General features: G+C 49.6%; 1 protein-coding gene across 1 annotated transcript in view; it reads left to right on the top strand.

Moving 5' to 3' along the window:
• The first annotated feature begins 1,313 nt into the window (after positions 1–1,313).
• The window catches only part of BDNF (brain derived neurotrophic factor), a 43,138-nt gene continuing 24,907 nt past the window's right edge, over positions 1,314–19,544 (top strand). The window contains exon 1 of the mRNA XM_054827168.1: positions 1,314–1,643. Coding sequence (XP_054683143.1) covers positions 1,641–1,643 — 3 coding nt within the window. The 5' untranslated portion in view covers positions 1,314–1,640. The remainder of the gene's footprint in view (positions 1,644–19,544) is intronic.

The raw sequence follows: 19,544 nt of genomic DNA, 5'->3' as shown, positions 1-19,544 counted from the left end.
CAGCCTTTCTGAACGGCTCTGCCTGTTACATGTCACACAGCAAGTACCTAATGCCAGTGAAGGGATTCAGCAGTTCTCTTCAGGGCAGCTTTGCTGGAGACCACTTGACTTTGCTTCTAACACCTTGCCCCCAGGACAGCCGAGGCAGGAAAGTACCAGCTGTACCAGTCTTAGGGCAGCATCTGCTGGTTATTGCATGGATCAACATAAATGGTTGTCATGGAAGAAGCTGCTTGCTTTGGCTCCCAGGCAGAGGTACCTGGGACTCGGGGGAGGCGGGGGGAACAGGGGCGCTCTGGAGATAACCGACCCGTAAACGCAATTGCAACAGCCAGTCAGGAGAGAAGGGGAGCAGGCAAGGAGCTTCTGAGTCTTGGTCGTGTTTTTTGCTGTTATGGGAGGCAGCGCCTACAAACTTTGGAGAGTCCAGGTTCAGTTGGCTGCAGTTCGCCTCCAGAGGCAAAGAAACCCGCACCGCCATCCCCCCACCCCGCCCCGCACACGCTCTTGGCGCTGGTGATAAATAAATTCGAGATACGGAGACAAAACGGGGGATGAGGACTTCGGGAGTCTTGGCGGGAGTAACACCGGAGCTCGACCACCTCTCTTGGGGGAAAGAGACCGCCGTGGTGCCCGGGCGGGTGTTTTTACACCGCGGGCGGTGCCAAACAGACCAAGCGATAGAAATAACGCCCGGGGGGTCGGGGGCGCTGCGCGGGGACCCGGGGGGCGGCATCGGCGGTGCGGGGCGAGCTCGGGGGAGGCGGTGGGGTCGGGGCGGGAAGGGGAGAAGGGGAAGGCAGGTCCCCGGGATGCGCTTCCACACCCCCCCCCGCTTCCCTCCTCCTCCTCCCCCCCGGCGGCGGGGGCTTGGCGGGGGGCTGGCGGGGCAGCCCGCCCCCGGGTTGCGCCTCCCGGCGAGGGCAGAGCGAGGAGGGGGAGGAAAAGTGTGCTGGGAAGTTACGGCTCGGGAAAGGCAGGGGTTTCCGAGGGAGCTCGTCTTGGCAACTGTGCCATGTTCCTCTTGTGGCAGGAGCTAGTATGCAACAAGTCCCTGGAGCACTTCCCGTGTGAGCGAGAGTGAACGTGACATTTAAAAAAGCCAAATGTTTACTTACCTGTCACCAATGCAAATCTCCAGAGCCAGCTCGTCTTGCACGGCCCCAGGTGCGAGCCGGGAGGTGGAAGGAGAGCGGCCGGGAGTCAGGGCTGATTACCCAGCGCGCCCGGCCGGGAAGGACTTTCCTCGGGAACTTTCTGTCCCGCTCCGGTTTCCTGGGAGGTGGCTGCGATCACGTTTTATAGCGTGTTAGTTGGTAACCCCTCTCATTCATTAAGATCACGTAAGAACTCAAAGGGAAACGTGACTCTGAGCTAAGGCGTTTGCGTAAATCTATAGGTTTTTAAAACTCCCTGCCAGTTGCTTTCTGTCTTCTGTAGGCACCAAGGTGGTGGAGAGTTTAAGCTTGCGGATATTGCAAAGGGTTATTAGATTCATAAGTCACACCAAGTGGTGGGCGATCCACTGAGCAAAGCAGAAGTTCTCACATGATGACTTCAAACAAGACACATTACCTTCCAGCATCTGTTGGAGAGACTGGATTTTAAGACACTTCTGTCTCCAGGACAGCAAAGAAACAATGGTGAGTACCAATAAAAAAGCCTATTTTTATAACTGGAGAGGAAAAAAAATACCAAAACAACAACAAAAAAGGCTTCAGATGTTGCTTAACGACAGTATCTAATATCACGGGCTCGGCTTTCTAGTACTTAATATACCAAAGCATGTACCCCGCGGAGGCCGGAAGAATTGTGCTTTAGACAGTGTAACTTTAATTGCAACGCTCTTTGATTTAAGGCTGCGATGGAAACACCGCGTTTGAGAAACTTGGAGCTGCCGGCGACTTGGCTGCAGCCGGGCGCTCGCTCCTCCCGGCTCTCTCCTGCCCTCTCTCCAAGCGGGCACGGAAGGCGGCTGACGCCCGGCGTGGGGTGGTGGTGGTGGTGGGGGGGGGGGGTGTTTTGGGGGGGCACCTCCGCGCCCCGCCGCGGAGCGAGGGCCGGGCACTGCCCCGGCGGCGGGGGGGGGTGCGGAGCGGCGCGGCCGCGGCACGTGACAGCGCGCGGGGACGGGGGCGAGGAGCGGCCCGGGCGCGCAGCGGGGCGCGGCGGCGGAGCGGCGGCGGAGCGGCGGCAGCAGCACCCTGGACAGAGGCGGCGAGGAGGGGGGGCGGCCCGCGGGGGGCGGCGGCGGCTCCGCACCGCTCCGCGCCCCGCTCCGCGCCCCTGCGGGGTTCGGGGAGCCGCTGGCACTTGGTACCGACTCCCCCGCTCCGTCAGCACCCCCACCCCCCCCCGCGCCGTTCTTCCCCTCCCTTCCCCGCCCGCCGCCCTCTCGCCCCGCTGGAGCTGGGCGAAGTTGAATTCCTAGCGGTGCGGGCTGGAATAGGAAAAGGAGGGAAAAAAAAAAAAAAAAAAAAGAGTCTTGCAAGCTCCGGGGGTTGGTTTGACGGTGTCAACTTTGGGAAATGCCAGTGTTTATCTCCGCGATCTAGCCACTGCTTGTGGTGTTAGCTGTGACTAAGGTAAGCGGAGGGGTGACCCCCCCGGCGGCCCCCCTCTGGCTTCTGCCTCTCTGTGGCGCGGGGATGGGTGCCTGCTCTTTGCCTAGTTTTGTTACCTTGCTGGCTGCTCGGTGTGTGGAGGCTAGAAAAGGTAGGAGAAGCTTGATGAGATTGCACTACGAGTTGAGTTAAGTTGTGCCTGATTTAATCTGGGAATCTCGTCTCTCTATGTGCGTGTGCATGCTTTGGGCAGAGATGCAACTGATCCTTTACCTAGATAAGCAGATGCGACGGATTATTATTTTTTTCCTAGCTAAGGATGCAAGTTGATTTTGCATAGCTAAAGGGATGCAGCTGAGCTCTAGCTGGCACTGTGCACAACTGATCTTACATAGATAAAGAGACGCAGCTGATCTTTACCTACATGGAGATGAGCTGGTCCCCGGCTTGAGGGATCACTGATGGCCCCTCTGTGTACGCAACCTACGACTGAACGGGAGAGCCGTGCATGTATTGCTGATGATCCCATATCCGCATCTACTTTGTTATAATTAAAAAAAAAGGAGGGGGGGTAGGTGTTTGACAAGCCTGAAACCTAAACGCAGCCCCCCCACCTGGAGATCATTCGGATAAGCTTTCTGCTCATTTCCCTCTCTCTAGTGCCTCCCCCCCCTTCCGATTCTTCCTACGTAGAAATGTAGCTAATAATATTTAGTCTCTGGGCTAAAAATAAGCTCTGGAAAGTCAGCAGTTTGGCGGAGCAGCGGCGGTAGCAGCAGTGCTCGCAGGTAGAGAAGCTCTGGGGGTCTCCGGCTCTGCACGGGGACCGTGCATTGATCCCCCCCACCACCCGCGCTGCCGGGGAGGGGGGCGCTCCCGCGGAGGAGGGGTCCGCACGGAGCCGCGCTGCCTCCGCCGCCCCGCTCCAGCCACCGTGCGCCTCCCCGCCCGGGGGGGGATCCCGGCCGCCGGGAGCCACCCCTCCTCCCCGCCCCGGGGGAGCCGAGGGGCGGCCGAGCCGGGCGGCTCCGGTGCCCCCCACCCCGCCACGGCGCGGGGGCGGCGGGCGCTCCCTGCGGCAGAGCCGGCGGCGCCCGGCGGCCGGCCCCGCTGCGGCGCCGGGCCCCGCCGGGGAGGGAGCGGGCGAGGGAAGGAGGGAGGGAGGGAAGGAGGATCCCGCGGCCCCGCCGCCCCCGCCTCCCGCCGGGCTCCGGCTCTCACGTAGCGCCGCCGAGGAGGGAAACCCCCCGGCAGGCGGGGGGCTGGCACCGCCGCGGGGGAGGGGGCGGCATCCCCACCGCGCAGCCGGGCGGAGCCGCTGCGCAGGGCACTGCGCGCCCCGGTCGGTCCGGACCGGGAACGGGGCTCCCCCCGCCGGCTCCCGCCGCGGTTGCTACGACGACCGCCTCCCCCCCGGGGGGGCACCGTCCTGCGGAGACGGGGGCGCGGTGCCGCTGGGACGGGGGGGGGCCGGGGATGCCGCCCCTCTCCCGCCCCCTCCGTCCCGTCCCCCCACCCCCGGGAGAGGCACGTCGTCAATAGCCCCCGGACGGTGCCGCTCGCAGCACCGGAGCCCGGCCGGGCACCGGCGCGCACAGCCAAAATGGAGGTGCTGCAGGACGGCACCGGGGGGGCACCGCCGCGGAGCTCCCACGAAAGTCGGTCACCTGGCGTCTCTTCTGCGTTAGTATCTATTTGTGGGAGGGTTGGGCTTGGGGGTTTTTTTTATCATTAAAGAAAAACAACCGTCCTCCTCTCCCGGAGATGCGCTAACCGCGGCCCGGGCTCCGCGCTGGTCCCCCCCCCCCGCGCCTCCCTCCCTCCCGGGTGGTGGGAGCAGGGTGGGAGCCCGGGGAAGGCGCCGGGCGGGATCCCTCCGTGTGTTCTTCCGTTTCCACCTGGAGAACTCGCGTTTGCTGGGGATGCCTGTCTGGGTGCGATGAGAGGCATTTCTCGGGAGCTCTAGGGCGAGGAGAAGCTGGCCCAGGAAGAGGTGGTTCGCAGAAGCATCTGCCATCAGCGGGCCAGATGAAACTCAAACGCACCTAGTTTGCAGTATCACTTTCATTAAATTCATAACGAAACGTCCTCTGACCTTTTTGCACTTAGGAGAAAGTCAGATGTTAGAGCTAATATTTGAGTACATCTACTAGTGATGATGAGCCCTGCTAAAACTCATCCACTTCCCAAAATAAATGGTTCTGTTATATAGGAGGTTGCCAAGGAGCTTCTATTTATGTGAATTTTCCACTCCATGGATAATTTTGTATATCTTTATATATTTTAATTTTACACCCATTACTTTCTTACCGGGTCTTAAAAACCTCTTGGTTTCCCTTTCTGCCTCCGTTGCCGTGTTTGTGTTGAATTCTAATCGTTCTCTGCAGAGACGCATGGGACGTACGGCTGCTAACAAATGACACTGGGCCATATTTGGTCACATTTGCTCATGGTGACTCATACCTTAATCTGCAAGTAGCTTTATTGATTTTAGTACCTACTATTTCTCCGAGAGCTGTCACCACTTTGGTGGTGGTTTGTCACCACCTTTCATCTCTTATGGTTATGATACTGTAAAATGTCTGATCTCCTTCAAATATCGCTTCATCTTGCAAAGTTTTGATGTGGCAGTCGTTCCTTCTTCTTTTTTATAGTTTTCCTGGTATTTTACCTGGTACCACGAGTGTTGTCTTCAGTGGTTTGGTGGCTGTCGGGTGTCTGTGTCCAGCATGAGATGTTTTTTTTAATGTGGCGTTTGACATAGGCATGGTCTCTCTCCAAGTTTATCATTCTCCGCACCTCTCTATTTGGATAACCACTTGATTTTCAGCATCGTTCAATAATTTACTATTTCAAATGGTCTGATAGTTCTCACTATTTATTTTTAGTGGCCACCATTCGCAGGCATGTATGCTGGAGGATTACGTCTAGCATTTCATTAATCTGAGGTGGCTGGATGCACACTTTTGCCTTTGTACAACAAGGCCTTTATTTCGTTTCTTTATCACACCGGTATTGTTGAGCTCTCAGAAATGCCCCAAGAAAACGCAGACTGGCTGCCATTTAGTAACCATACGTTGCTTCCTAAATACAGTGGCATAGGATTGCCCTGCCATGAGAAATTGTGCAAAGGTGGATGAATCTCGAGGGACAGATTTTCCTCAGAGCTGTAAGTCTTACCATGAATCACTGTAGTAAATCATCACCGAGCACTCGAAGATGTAGCTGCTAGAATTTTTTTAATCAGATACGCAAACAAAGAGAGCATCCATAAGATTTCAGGAGATCTAGTTCATTCCTCTAGCAAAAAATGGTCGTGTCAAGTGCTGTAAACAGCATCTGTAAGAAACAGTACCTCTCAAAGTTGTTGAAAATCAGTAGCTTCCCTAGACCTGGGAAAGAGACAGGTAGCACAAGGTAAAATACGTATGGATAGACACTTTCACAGCTCCCTCCCCTTTGAGCTAACATTAGATTGGGGCTAAGAAACTGGGGCTAGCAAAAACAGGTTTGTCAAAGCCGTCCTTAAAATGGAGACGATGGCTTTTGGGGCATGAAGAACTAGAAAGAAAGAACTGAGGGACGCGGGACTGGTTTTGTAATCCTCATTTTCATTCGTGGTTGGCGAGTTCAGCTAGTAATAGGGACCACAGAATATAGGCAGATGATACGTTAAAAAAAGGTAATGCTTGTATGCCTGGAAGTAAGAGTTTGAAACAAATGCGAGTATCCCATGTTTCCCTCGTGTTTGGGTTTCCAAATGTTTTTACACCTCCTTTCTGTGTCTCTCCCACCACGTCGTTAAGAATACTGAAATGCCCCGTCAGGGAAATGTCAGGGGACATCCCACAGCGCCCGGGGCGCGTGATGAGCAGTTTCGCGTGCAAACCGCTCGCCAACTTCAGTAAATCCCTACACCCACACGCCAGCAAGGTGCAGTGCGGGGCAGGGCACCGACTTCTCCCATTAACTGAAAATATCTCTGAGACATACTCTTGCAAAATTACAGCCAGGAAAACATACCAACTGACATGGAGTTCATATAACAACTGCCCACCCATTTCATTATTTCACAAATGTGTGATTCGTGCTTGTGAGCTGTCACCGTTAACATTTCCATCTGTCTCAATATTGCTTCTATTCTTAGTTGCTATGTGATAGATGTAGGTGTATGAAAAGGATTTTTCCCCCCTCCTTGTGTCATGAAACAAAATAAACGAAAGCCACATATATGTATCCACACATTTCACGCAAGATATACAGGCACCTTTGCGGTGCTCCCATTACTAGAAGTAGAGGTGGAGTAAGAAGCGTGTGCCTGTGGCCTGTCACTGCTGCTAAAACTCAATGGGAAAAACATAAATAAGTCAAAATCTAACCGCAAAAGAACAATATTGCTTTGATCTCCTTTTGAACACGCAGTTTGAGAGACCTATTTTCCTGATCACGTAAGTATGGGAGTAATTTTACTTATCACGTAATCCTAATTGGTCTTTTCCTGAGGCAATCTCAAAGGGAAAATAGCCGTGACATGCTTTGGTGTTCAAAGGATCGGGTCCTCGGCTGTGTGGGTATTTCCAAACCTGGAGCTTTCGAGGTACTCATCGCTTGGACAAACAGAAAACTCTTTGCGTAACGTAGGCAGAACCTGCATTTCTCAGTACCTCTGTGCCAAAACCGGATTCGACAGGATACCTGTAGAAGTGAACAGACATTTCACAACAGCCTCCAGCAAAAGCGAAATCTGGCTCCAGTGGCTTTATTCCTGTTGTCATTTGAACTTTATGGCGAAACGCAAACTCATAGTCTCCTGATGAAAAATGTCTTTTGAAGTCGTTAATGGACGTGACTGATTTTCACCCCTGGCGCAGCTCGATGCTTCCCAGGGAGGCAGGGATTAGCCGGGTCCGGTCCGTGGCGTAAGCCGGGCTGCGGGGGGTTGGCCCCTGCTCCTCCTTGGCTAGCGGAGAGCCTCGGGGCCGGGGCGTTTGTCACAGAGCCAACTCTACTGTCGGTAAGTGGTTTCCCTACAGTCCCAGGCTGTTGTATGGTCTCCCGTGGGGAATATTAGCGGTGGGACTGTAATGGACCAAGGTCTTGCCGTAAGCGGCCAAGTGTGTACTTTCTGTTCCCCCTACCTTTTCGTGGTCTGGTCTGTCTGGGTTGCTGGTGGTTTGGGTTTTTTTTCTTCCTTCCCAAAATAGCACACAAAACCCCAATTTAACAAGCGTAAACCGTACGCTCTGGCCTCCAATTTATTTTGACATTTGGCAAGAATGATTACGCAACATGTTCATTAAGTCATAACATTTTCGCTACTTTCCCATTTCAGATCCTTATTGACTGTAGCACATGCAAAAATAATGAACTTATTTATTTCCAAACGGGAAATAGACCCCAAACCTCCCAAGAAAACTCATTGTTTACGGATGCAATGTATGCAGAGACTTTTAAAGCCCGAGGTCTCACCTGGTTGTAAAAAAATAATGGTTCGTTTCTGCAAGGGGTGAGGAGGGGTTTATCATCCACTAAAATGTTTACAGGGTTGTGCAGCTAAGGAGGTCTCATCAGACAAGTTGTTTCCTTTTCCTTAAACAGAGCCCCTTCCTCCTGACAAGCCTTGGTGGGACTCGGGAATAATGCAGTAAACAGTCACGGTGATAGATAATTAGATGGACCGGCGAAAAGCAATATGAAAGGGGGCTGGTAGCACAAGGATTACAGAAGGTGTGTGGGCATTTTGACATCCAGAAAATATTATAGATCTGGTCTCAGCTACCTCAGTCTCATGATGATAATTAAGAAATGTGGGTGTAGAAAAGCTCTTTGCATGGTTTGGTTGGATTATTGCTGCAGTTCAAAACACAATTGGCACAGACACCCACATTGGACATGATTGCCCTTTGATGAGGCAGATACTGACTTTTTAAAGCTGACACAGTTAAAATTATGTCTAAAGTTTATGGGGCCACAAGCTTCTGACTAGACTCCATTATTATAACAAATGGTAAAATACAAGCTGAAGCAGTTTAAAAAAGAAGTTGAGGCATGTTGAGGAGGAGGGGACCCTGGCAGCGGGAAGGCTTCAGGATTAACCCTTCTCTCATCCATTTAGCAAGAGTAGAAGAACATGGGCGGTGTCCAAGGGGTTTGCTTTGTACATGCGGTCATACACCCTCTTTAAAGATGGAGTGGAGGGAAGACCAGCGAGGCTGGTTCCTCGGCTGCCTCCATTAATAACCCACAGAGCATAAAGGCTGGTTCCTATACAGCTTGTGTGTTATGTGGCAGATCTTCCTAGTTCTTTTGCCTCCGTTTGTTCATCGGCAATGCAGAGGTGTTACCAAACTCCTCCACGAGCACTGAATAAGGTGAAAAAATACCATAAATTTAAAAAAAAAAATTCAACCTCCTTTATAAGTAGATTTTTCTTTTTAAGAAACACTTGTGAATAGTAAGCGAATGATGGAGGCTGTCTAGATGGGGATGGCTCGTGCCTAAGACATAACAGTATAGCTTAACATACTCGGTGTTGCTGTGTGTTATTCTAATAACCTGTACAGCTACGGAAATGTCAAAGCATCGACTTCAGGCCTGATCCTGCATTCAGGTTTATTTATTCTTTTACATGTTTCATTCCTTAAAACAACAGCAATGGAAGAAGGTTGTATGGTGGCCCAGTGGTCATTCTATATTTATCACAGCTCCCATTCAGGTTTTCCCCGAGGAACCAGAAAAGGCCACATTGACAATGTAGACAGACTTGCAAAAGTTGTTGACATTTCAAAATTATCTTTTTTCCAATATTTTTCAACACAAACTCAGTTCTATATTGTTTTACAGGGTGTTCAAAGAGGCTTTCAGTATTTACCTCTATCGTCAAAAGTCTGACAATGACATTTGATAAAATATTCAGATTCAAAACAAAATATATCATGAAAAGACCATGGATTTCAGGGAAACAGGTGGTTACCAAAAGAAAAAAAAAAAGGGGGGAGTTGATTTCTAACAGCAAATACCTTTTGAAACCTGACCAACTCTACTGAGAATGAGATGAAGTGAGAGTCATGAGCAGGGGTCAAGAGACTAGAGCTGCTTAGGCACTTAATTGGGTCTGTCAAATACGTGTTCGTTCACATCTGCTGAAAGTTTATAAAACCATCTGAGAGGATATTTGGCTGAATTTTGTAAACAGATATCTGATAAAATAGTATTGGCCAGGAAAACAAAAAGCCCTAGCAGTTTTTAAGCAAGGCTAAATTCTGGGTTTGGAATTTTCCAGTGGATGATGATACATCCAATGTCTTTTGCTTCTGTACATGTCACTTGCTGTAGCCTGAAGTGTGATACCCCTTATTCAATTGCTGAAAATTTATTGCATCAGAGAAAAATAAAAGAACAATGTACCTATTGGTTATAGCAAGAGTCATCCACACAAGGAGTGAATCTCACAGTATTTCCCATAAGAATCTCTTTGTGTCCCAAATTTGGTTTATTGACTAAGTTATTCTAAGTCCTTATACCACACTCATCATTCATCGTGGTATTTGAAGACCTTTCTAAGTGACATGACTAATATCTGTCACAGGTTTTGCTCTCATCCTCTTCTGAGGGAACAAGCACTTGAAGTCTAAGGTTTTTCCTTAGGTTTGTTTGGGGTTTTTTTTTAGTGTGAGTAAGTCTTTCTCAAAGGCCTTGGTGGCGCAAGAGGTGAGAGTTTAATCATAGATTCACCTGATTCTTCTCTTTCTCCGTGGTATTTGCTTCTACATCAGCAGTCGGTCACTCTATCCACCACCTATTCCCCAGGCAGATCTGGTTCTCGGGCTTTTTTCCGCCCACCACCTGTTGTTTTCCTCTTCCCAAATCCTTCACCTAGACTCAGTCATCAGCTGCCCAGCCATGGTCATAGCCCAGGATACCCACTGCTTTTCTTGCCTCTTTTTTTTTTTTTTGAGCTCTTTCAAAGGCCTGAACACATCTGACTTCAGAGGGGCTTTTAATCCCCAGGCTACCACCTTTGGCACCAAACCGTTATTTTTATCATCTGCTTTCCCATCAAAGGTTCCCTGCAGCATTCCCTGAAGGAAATTCTGCTGACTCCCAAATTTTAAGGAAACCAAAACATCTGACAAGAAGGCTAAGCCCTTTTTAAGACAAAGCTAGAAAATTTATTTGAAATGGCCAGAATTTCATATTCAGTTATTCATAGGGATTTTCCAGACAAAGAGGGAAGGAAATTCAGACTAACGTGAGGCATATGCTTCAGGCCAGGGGGAAAGCCAAAGATGATGGACCTTTCAAAATTGTTTTCTTTCGGCTCCGTACCGTCCCCTTGGCAAGTCAGCCCATCCAAGAGCAATAGGAGAAGAGCAAGGCGATGTACTGCCTCGCCTCCTGGACCACCAGAGGCCATTTCACCAGCTGCTGCTTGTGTGTGACAGCTGCCTGGGGCTCTGATTAGCAGCAGAACTTCCCGGCTCGCCTCTGCCAGGGCTGTAAACACCACGATGATGATGTGCGTTATGCCAGTTCCCTCAGAAACAGAGTGTCGGGCAGACCTCAGTGCGTCCTCCTCCAGGACATACTGGGGATGATGCAGCCACGGAGCCGAGCCTTGTTCGGATCGGTTTGTCTTTTTATCTCTCTCAGTTTGGGTTTCCGACGCGATTTGCAGGGTGAGGTAACCCCTGAAACCCTGTGTGTAGGATCAGCCGTCTCCACGAAGCTGGGAATTGCCTTCAGCTCACAGAGCTAATTGCGGGTGGGCATTAATACCCCCCTGCATAGCAATGGCCTCCCGCTCGCCCTCGCTGCAGACCTCTAAGTGGTTCCCACAGCCAGAGGAATGGAGAAAAGAGGGATGGAGGTCAGTGCAAGAAGGTGGTTTGGAGGGCGCAGAGCCCCTGATATGAGCGACCATAGGGAAGGGGTGGGGGAGGACATGGAGAGCCCCTGGAAGAGGAGGTGTTGTGTGATGTGGGGGAAGGAGCTCCATGGAGGGGTCTCTGGGGGGCAAGAAATGAGGCAGGTGCCTGGCGTGCTCCAGGTGCTCAGCCTGAACCCTCAGCATCACTGTGAGTTTTGTCAACCTCTTCTCAAGCCTTGTCCAACCCCACTTTTGACTCCTCCTGGAAAAAGGCGGCTTAGTCTCTCAGGCACAGGCGCTCAGAGACGTTGGGCCAGGACAGAGCACCACTGCTGTGGTGGGACGGAGCCGTGGCCACGAGCCTTCTCCGCACCCCCAAGTTCCGCTCCCACAGTGACAGCCCGGTTGTACCCTCGGAGAGGAGGCAGCTGTGGCTGAGTTAATTTTCCTTTATCCATTCTCATAGGCACTGTCACTGCTTGGCAAGGCAGAGACTAGATGGAGATACGGTAACACAGATAGGCAAGTGATAGGGAAGGAGAATTATAGGGTTGTATGGTTCAAGCACATACAGAAGGGATGTGCTTTAGGTACCTGAGAATACTCCCAAAGCCCTATTTGTTATACCAATACAAAAAAAAAATGTCATGGAAGGCTGTTAGCATTTATCTGAAGACTTTACCAGGTTATTTATAAAGATTAATTTTAACATACCCCTCTCTTTGGGAAATGAGAAGAGAGGGAAAGCACTGGACCAGAATGCAGCCCAGAGCAGGAGCCTACAACACGCTTACACAGGCACTTTAAACTACCATGAATGCCCATCCCTGTCGCTGCTGGGTTAGCGCTGGCCTGGAGCAGGTCCCTGGGCTAATGGGTTGTGTGGTCGGAGGGTGGCCCCGCGGGGCTCTCGGGGGCCACCGCAGATCCCCTGCCAGCGATGAGGTGGGGGAGCACTAGGAGATGATGGGTAAGCAGAAATGATGGATGGCGCTGGAGCCCCGGCAGCTCCGGGCTGGCCCATGCCGGGGGAGCAGTGCTTGGATGGAAAACAAATAGCGGTGCATCCCGAGGAACGTGGGACGAAAGGTCCATCTTCCAGGCAAGCCGGCTTAGCAATCCCTCGGCCGCCTGCGAGCGTGTCCTGCCTGGCTGTATCTGAAACTTTGATGGGGGAAGCTGTCCGCCGCCTTCTGAGTCCGTGCTTTTTGTGGGATGTTAGTGAAGATCAATGGTTAGCTAAAAATCGATCGGCTAAATTCAGATGGAGGTCTAGGACCAGTTTGTCAAACAGACAGGGAGAATGTGTTTTTCGTACGCTCGTCTTTCATTTGTGTTAGAACTCGGGCTCAGCCTTTTTCCCCGAGTCTCTCTAAGCCCATCAGTACATGGAATTAACACAATGTTCATTTACTGTGAGGGCGAGGGCCTGACAAAAGCACAGCAAACTGCAAAATAAACCATGTTATCATTTATGCTTCCCCAACTCTGGTAACTGGTGCAATTTTCTGGCAGTTAACAGGGCCTAAATCAAGAAACTAATCAGAAACGAGCCTCTAAATTATACCGGTTCTTATTTACTTTCTTTTATCTTGATACAACTTCTTAAAAGAATATTTTTAACAGATCTTTTAAACATTTCTAGTAAGAGGCAATAGACAAAATGTCATAATTTCCATATGAAGGAGTTTCTCTCAGTGCAATTCCTATCTAAAAAGCCATTTTACCCTAATATGGTCCCAGAGTCTAAGTAACATATTCTGTCGCAATGACTTTTGCATCAAAACAATTTTTCTGTTTCATATCTGAGAAAAAATGTTGAATATTTAAATTCCATATCCTTTTTGATCTTAATTCCCATCACAGAAGAGCTCTTTAGGCCTCATCGATGTGCTCTAGGTGCAATATCAGAGTATATTTTTCATATTATGGGATCTAACCCAAATTAAGAAACCAAAGGGGAAGAAGCTATACATGCCTGGAAGGGAAAGGGATTCTGCTCGGAGCACGTAGCAGGGTAAAGCATCAAACAGAAACGTAACTAAAGTCTAAAATAATGGTTTAAATGCCTTGCTGCGGAGTCCTTGCTTAAAATCTAGCACTCGTCTCTCTTCTGATTTAAATACTTTGCATTCCTGTTGACTTCAGTGGTGTTTATATTCAACTAAGTGAAGGCACAATAAAGCCATATAGTACAACTGTGAGTTGCAATAAATTATAGAAGATGAAATAGGCTAACTAATGAAATACAAAGAGGTCTTTAAAGCTACCACTCCCTTGAAGCCTTTACGTTTCAGCTGTATAAACTACATGAAAAATAAACAGTGTCTAGGAAATAAATGTAGATAACGTTGTTTACGAATTTATACTCCAATGGCACGAGTCCTGAACCACCAAGAAAAAAACCCCACTAAATGTCTCACCAAAGCCAGGGGTGGATTTTACTTAAGTAGTCTTTGAGTCGCATCCAACCCTAAAAATAGAGGGACGTTGGGCACGTCAAGTGGAAACAAAAGATAGGAGAGGAGCCTGTGCTAAGGCACCGTGAGTCAGCCCATTTGTGAGGTGTTGGATGGTGGGAGCAGGCTGCCGCGCTCCAAGAACACGTATCGGACGTGCTCCATTGATTTCCTCCTGCTTGTCGTTCTGGTGCATCGGTTTTGTGGTGTCCCCGTCGGTAGATGCTCCTGCCCCACCACCACCCCTTCAGAGCCACCCTGTCCTTGCACAGGATGGCTTCTTCCTGGGACGCAGAAATCAATATGTTTTCCCATTTGAGAAATGGTGTAGATCTTGAGGGAAGCGATTTTAAAATATCTTAAAATTTGTATTGATTTTCTGAATATATATTTCAGGATTTTTGAATTCCAGAGTAGCCGTACATCCGCCCTGTGCTTTGTTTCCATCTCTCAGCATCTATAAATGATAGTCCACGTGCTGCAGAAAGAGAGCCAGCTGCGCATCCAATTACTCTCATACTGTACTTGCAAGGAGAAAAAAATAATATTTTAATAGGGGTACCACAAATATGTATACTGGTACTAATTACCATTTAAAACACTTCTGCAGGGCAGGTCATTTAAATCATTTCATCTGGCCAATGCAGAGAAATAAAGGCTCCTGTGCAAATCCCACTCCTGGGGCTGGGCTGGGCGTTATGGTGGAAGGAAAGAGGGAGCGGGGATGGCATCCTCTTTGTTGTCATCTTTTGCTCCGCATTAATGCCTGCTGGGGACTGGGTGAGCACATAATGTGATGGCGGCCCAAACCTTGGGCCTCTGTCGTTGCTCGCGTGCTGCCCGGGCACTCCTCCGCTGCAAATAAACAGACGATCCCTTTTATCCGGACAAGTGAAAACTGCCGGACTGACACATGGCTGCCTATTAATCTCCAAAGTGGAATGTAGTAACATTTATACACAACGTGGTTCCAGTCATTAAATTAGTGGAAGATTAACAATCCCAAGTGTTCAATAAACAGAAAAGACAGCAAACAAATTAAACGTGTTAGTCAAGGGAAATTTTGGCTTTAATGCGACTAATCCGGTACTTGTTTCTTGAGCCACAAGTCACAGTAACTGGAGGAGGAGAACATAATGTGGTCTGGGTTTCATTTTGAGGACTCTATTTAATTTTTATTGCTGCACTGATAATTTTACTTGGCAATTAACAAAAATACCTACTGTTCCTCAGATATTTCTCTCTTTCATGCTTTAGATGGTTAACATGTTTTGAACTCTAGAATTGCTTCTTAGGTAAAATAGCTCAATACGCTATTTAAAAAAAATATATATCTTGAATTCATCTTTTAACACATCAGCTCATTAAATGTATTGACGTGGCTGTGCTTTACAGAGGGACGGAGCCAAAGCACCTTAACCTCTCTAGGAAGATGAAGACTGCGATCTAAGTGCAGCGTAAAATGCCTTAATATGAAAGTAGCGCAGGGCAGGAGAGCTAGAAGAACTATTTAATGTTTACACATGCTTTTCATTCCCAAGGATCTCGGCGTACCTGGGGAGGATCCCTCCCGCCAGCTCCAGGCCAGAGCGGGGCCCCGTGGGCGGTGGGCACCCCGGCACGGCTACTGGCCCCCCGGCACCGAGCACCCATCCTCCATCTCTGCTCCCTGACTGTTTGCTTTAGATCTCTTATCGCCCGTCACCCTCCGGGCAATATCGCTGAGCAGCCCGCACCTGGCGAACAGAGCGCTTGAGCTTGATGTCAGAGGAGATTTTAGTTGCTTAAATAGAAATAAACTACAAAGGAGCGTTCGCAGGGCTGCAAACCTGGGTTTTGGGGGCTTGCTTATTTTTAGGCCATAGCCAAAGTAAGGTCTCCGCAGTTACACACTGAGGAGGGTTTGGTAAGGCACGTACGTACTGTCGGCTCTGACAAGATGCCTGGCTAAGTTTATAAAACCCCTGGAATCTGATCCCTTTAAATATTAAAAATAATCCACTATATTGCATCTAATTGAAACCCACTGAATACCTAGAGGAAAGGAGAGCTGAGTCAATCCCAACACCTTTCACCCACAAGTGCACCAACAGTTTTCTGATCTTCTTTAATCATAGAGCTCCAATGGCCGGACTCGTCACAGGAGTGCATCTCCAGCCATCTAATCTCTCCGCACTCGGCTCGGGTTTCCCCCGTCCCGAGGAATCACACACAGCCTCTTTGGGGGAGAGGGGATTTTCTGTTCCCTTCCCATGTCTGTGACTCACTCGGAGCCTGCGTTTTTGTTGTTGTTGTTGTTTCATCCCCTCTTTGCTGTCCGCTGCGACGGAGCTGTGGCCGGGCTGTTGGTGGGGAGGTCAGGGGCGAGCGGGGAAGGGCTCGGGCACCGTACGCCAGACAGCCGGTACACTGGATACTCGCAGGCACAACCCAGATACTTTGCTCTTTGCTCAGGCGCCGCGTGTTTAATGCCTCCAAAACAACAGCGGTAATGCAGAGACACTTGTGAGATGAATTCCCGGTTTTAGTGAGTGTTGAAGCATAAGGGAATCATCAACCCAACTTTTAATTTTGCTGCTGGGTCAGACTCGTTCTCTCCTTTCTTTTTTCTGGTTATGCGTTGCCACGGTGCCTTTCCTTCACCTCCACCCGGGCCTTCGCTGTTGCTCTGGTGCTGCCTGGTCCTTGCCTCCTGCTCCGCGCCATCCTCGCCTTTTTGGCTGTGCCGCTGTCCTCGATAGCCGCCCTCCACCCCGCAGCGCAGGGTCGGCCTGGCACGGCTCCGCGCCGGTCACGGCACCGAGCGGTCAGGATGCGAGGGGTGAATTATCCTCCCGGCTACTCCCAGCCCTTCTGCGTGGGGAAGAGGGATTTCGTGCCTGGTTTAGGAGTCCCGCTGTCCGAGCAGCACGTGGGGTTCCTGCAAAACACTGAAAGGGAGGCCTAGAAATTTGGGGAGGCAGCCCGGGGAGGCTGTTAAACCCTGCCTTGCACCAGCCAGGGCCAAACCCCATAACTCTGTACTGCATCCAGCTCTGGAGCCCTCAGCACAGGAGAGACATGGAGCTGTTGGAGCGGATCCGGAGGAGGCCATGAAGATGATCAGAGGGCTGGAGCACCTCTGCTGTGAGGACAGGCTGAGAGAGTTGGGGTTGTTCGGCCTGGAGAAGAGAAGGCTCCAGAGAGACCTTAGAGCACCTTCCAGCACCTAAAGGGGCTTATAAGAAACATGGGAGCAGACTTTTTAATAGGGCCTGTTGCAATAGGACAAGGGGTAATGGTTTTAAACTAAAAGAGGGTAGATTCAGACTAGATATAAGGAAGAAATTTTTTACGGTGAGGGTGGCGGAACACTGGAACAGGTTGCCCAGAGAGGTGGTGGATGCCCCATCCCTGGAAACATTCAAGGTCAGGTTGGATGGGGCTCTGAGCACCCGGGTCTAGTTGAAGATATCCCTGCTCATTGCAGGTGGGTTGGACTAGATGGCCTTCAAAGGTCCCTTCCAACCCAAACCATTCTGTGATTCTATGATTCTAACTCCCTTCCTGCAGTTACCTAGAGGGTTCGGTCCCTCTGCAGCAGCCTTGGCAGGGCCAGCACGTGCGTCCACCTCCTGCCTGTACTTGGCTCCCTCCTCATCGGCCATGTCCTCCACCGGCGCGTGCACGGTGTTGGTTAGCTGTGACATAAGGTGACGTTGCCTGGGTAAGTGCGCACACACACTTGGATGGGAAGGAGCGTGTGTGCGCGTGTGTGTTCATCACTCGATGCATGTGGTAATTGTCATATATGACTCATATTCCATTTCTGTGACAGTCGATGCCAGTAGAGACAGCTACCCGAGTGGTGGCAAAGAACGAACACAGAAGGGGCGTGCTCGTTGAACAAGTATGTTCATGAGCAGCTTAATAAATTTATATGTAATAGACACATGCATTTCCTCGTTTGCACGAGACTAATCTGCACCTACCACAGAGCTCTGTTATAGAAGCAGTTTCATGAATATAAATTGTGCTGAAATCCTTGACTAGAAGGCATGGGACAAGATCCAGGGTACAGATCCCCCCCTGTGATGGAAAGCTGGCATACCTCTAGCAGACATGAGAAGAGACCAATTATTTTAATTGTTTGTTGGAGTTTTTAATTCACTTTTGCCGTAGCTGCAGGGTGACGATTCTGAGCTATTAGGTGATTTTTTTTTCAGCAAAAATGTTGTGGTTTCGGTGCCTGTGATTGAAAGGGTAGGTTTCACTGCTTTATCCTGTACACATGCAGCCTACAAACTACGTCTAATGAAAAATCTTTGGGTTTGTATTCCCGTCTTTGCTGTTTCACATAATACTTTCCCTGCTAAAATGAGGCCAAAAGGCCTCTCGGCAGATGTTGCTCACCGAAGGTGAAATTACGCTGAATATTAAGAACAAGTACCCTGTGCTATTTAAGGCACAGGGAATAGTCTGGCCACCCAGCAAGCTACTTGCAGACCAGAACCACAGCAACTCTTTGCGGGCTGGACACAAGGTAAACCTTGAGGCTATGAGATCCAAGTGGCACCAACCCCAGGGCATTAACACGCAACGCAGACACCTGGGAGAGGCCATGGCCGCAGTTTGGCCGACCCCTGGGTGCGAGGGGTGGGCTGGGGAAGCACTCGCCACCCTCCTTCTCTCTCCATCTCGCTCAGCCACAGCCTGGCCGATTACAAAGGCTTTACGTAGTTGAGCAGAATTTGGGCTCAGTCCTCGAAGATGCTGAGGGTTTTCTAGTCCTGCTGATGTTAGTGAGGAGCATCAGTGGCTCTGCTGTGTGCGCTGCGATCGCTGAATCATCAGAGAGTGGCGTCACAGCCCAGTCATCTTCTTACAAATGCGACGTGCCTGCAACCTCCAATTGTGTTTATAATCCATTGCAATTTTTAGCATTACTTGAGTCGGAAAAGTTTATTTCCATGAACTTTCCAGCCCTTTAAAGTGAAAAAATAGCAAAGATAGGTAACTAGGAAACATGAATAAACATAGTTAAACATAAAATGCTTGTAGTGATATAAGAACTGACCTCGGCCAATTAAAATTATTAATAGAAAAAATACTCTAGTGTCAAAACCCGAGTATCAACGGCATTCTCATTTGTGTAATCAGGATTAGTTTATATTTCCTGACAGCCGAGTGAAAGGCAGTCCAAATTCTTGCTTCTTGACCTTTTTCTCATTCAAAACAGGTCAAGATGCTACGTGAATAAAATGGGGAGTGTAAAGATACATTTGTGGGGGGGGAGACTGAGTCGCCGATTATGTATCGACTAACTATGGACCTTTTAAGAATGCTGCTCTTTTCAAATATTGACTTTTTTATTGCTTCTCTTACAATTGCAATGGGGGAATTTAAAAGCCCCACGAACTACTTTATCGTATAATTAGTTTATCAGTAAATTTGGACCTCATACATCAATCACTATAATGCATAACCTCCACCGAGACAGAAACCAGATGTGCGTGCTTCTGCTTTCTTCTTTATAGTATCTACAGCATCATTAGTGCCTATGCTACAGTTTAAATTGAATTCAGCAAAAAGCAATGGTCTTACCCCCCTGCAAGCAATCTGATATTGCTGCAGGGATAAATCAACATTATGTTGATTGACAACTCGTACTTC

The sequence above is a fragment of the Grus americana genome, chromosome 5 (genome assembly GCF_028858705.1).
Source record: "Grus americana isolate bGruAme1 chromosome 5, bGruAme1.mat, whole genome shotgun sequence".
Classification (NCBI taxonomy): Eukaryota; Metazoa; Chordata; class Aves; order Gruiformes; family Gruidae; genus Grus; species Grus americana.
The sequence above is the reverse complement of the archived record's forward strand: the minus strand, read 5'-3'. Positions and strand labels throughout refer to the sequence as shown.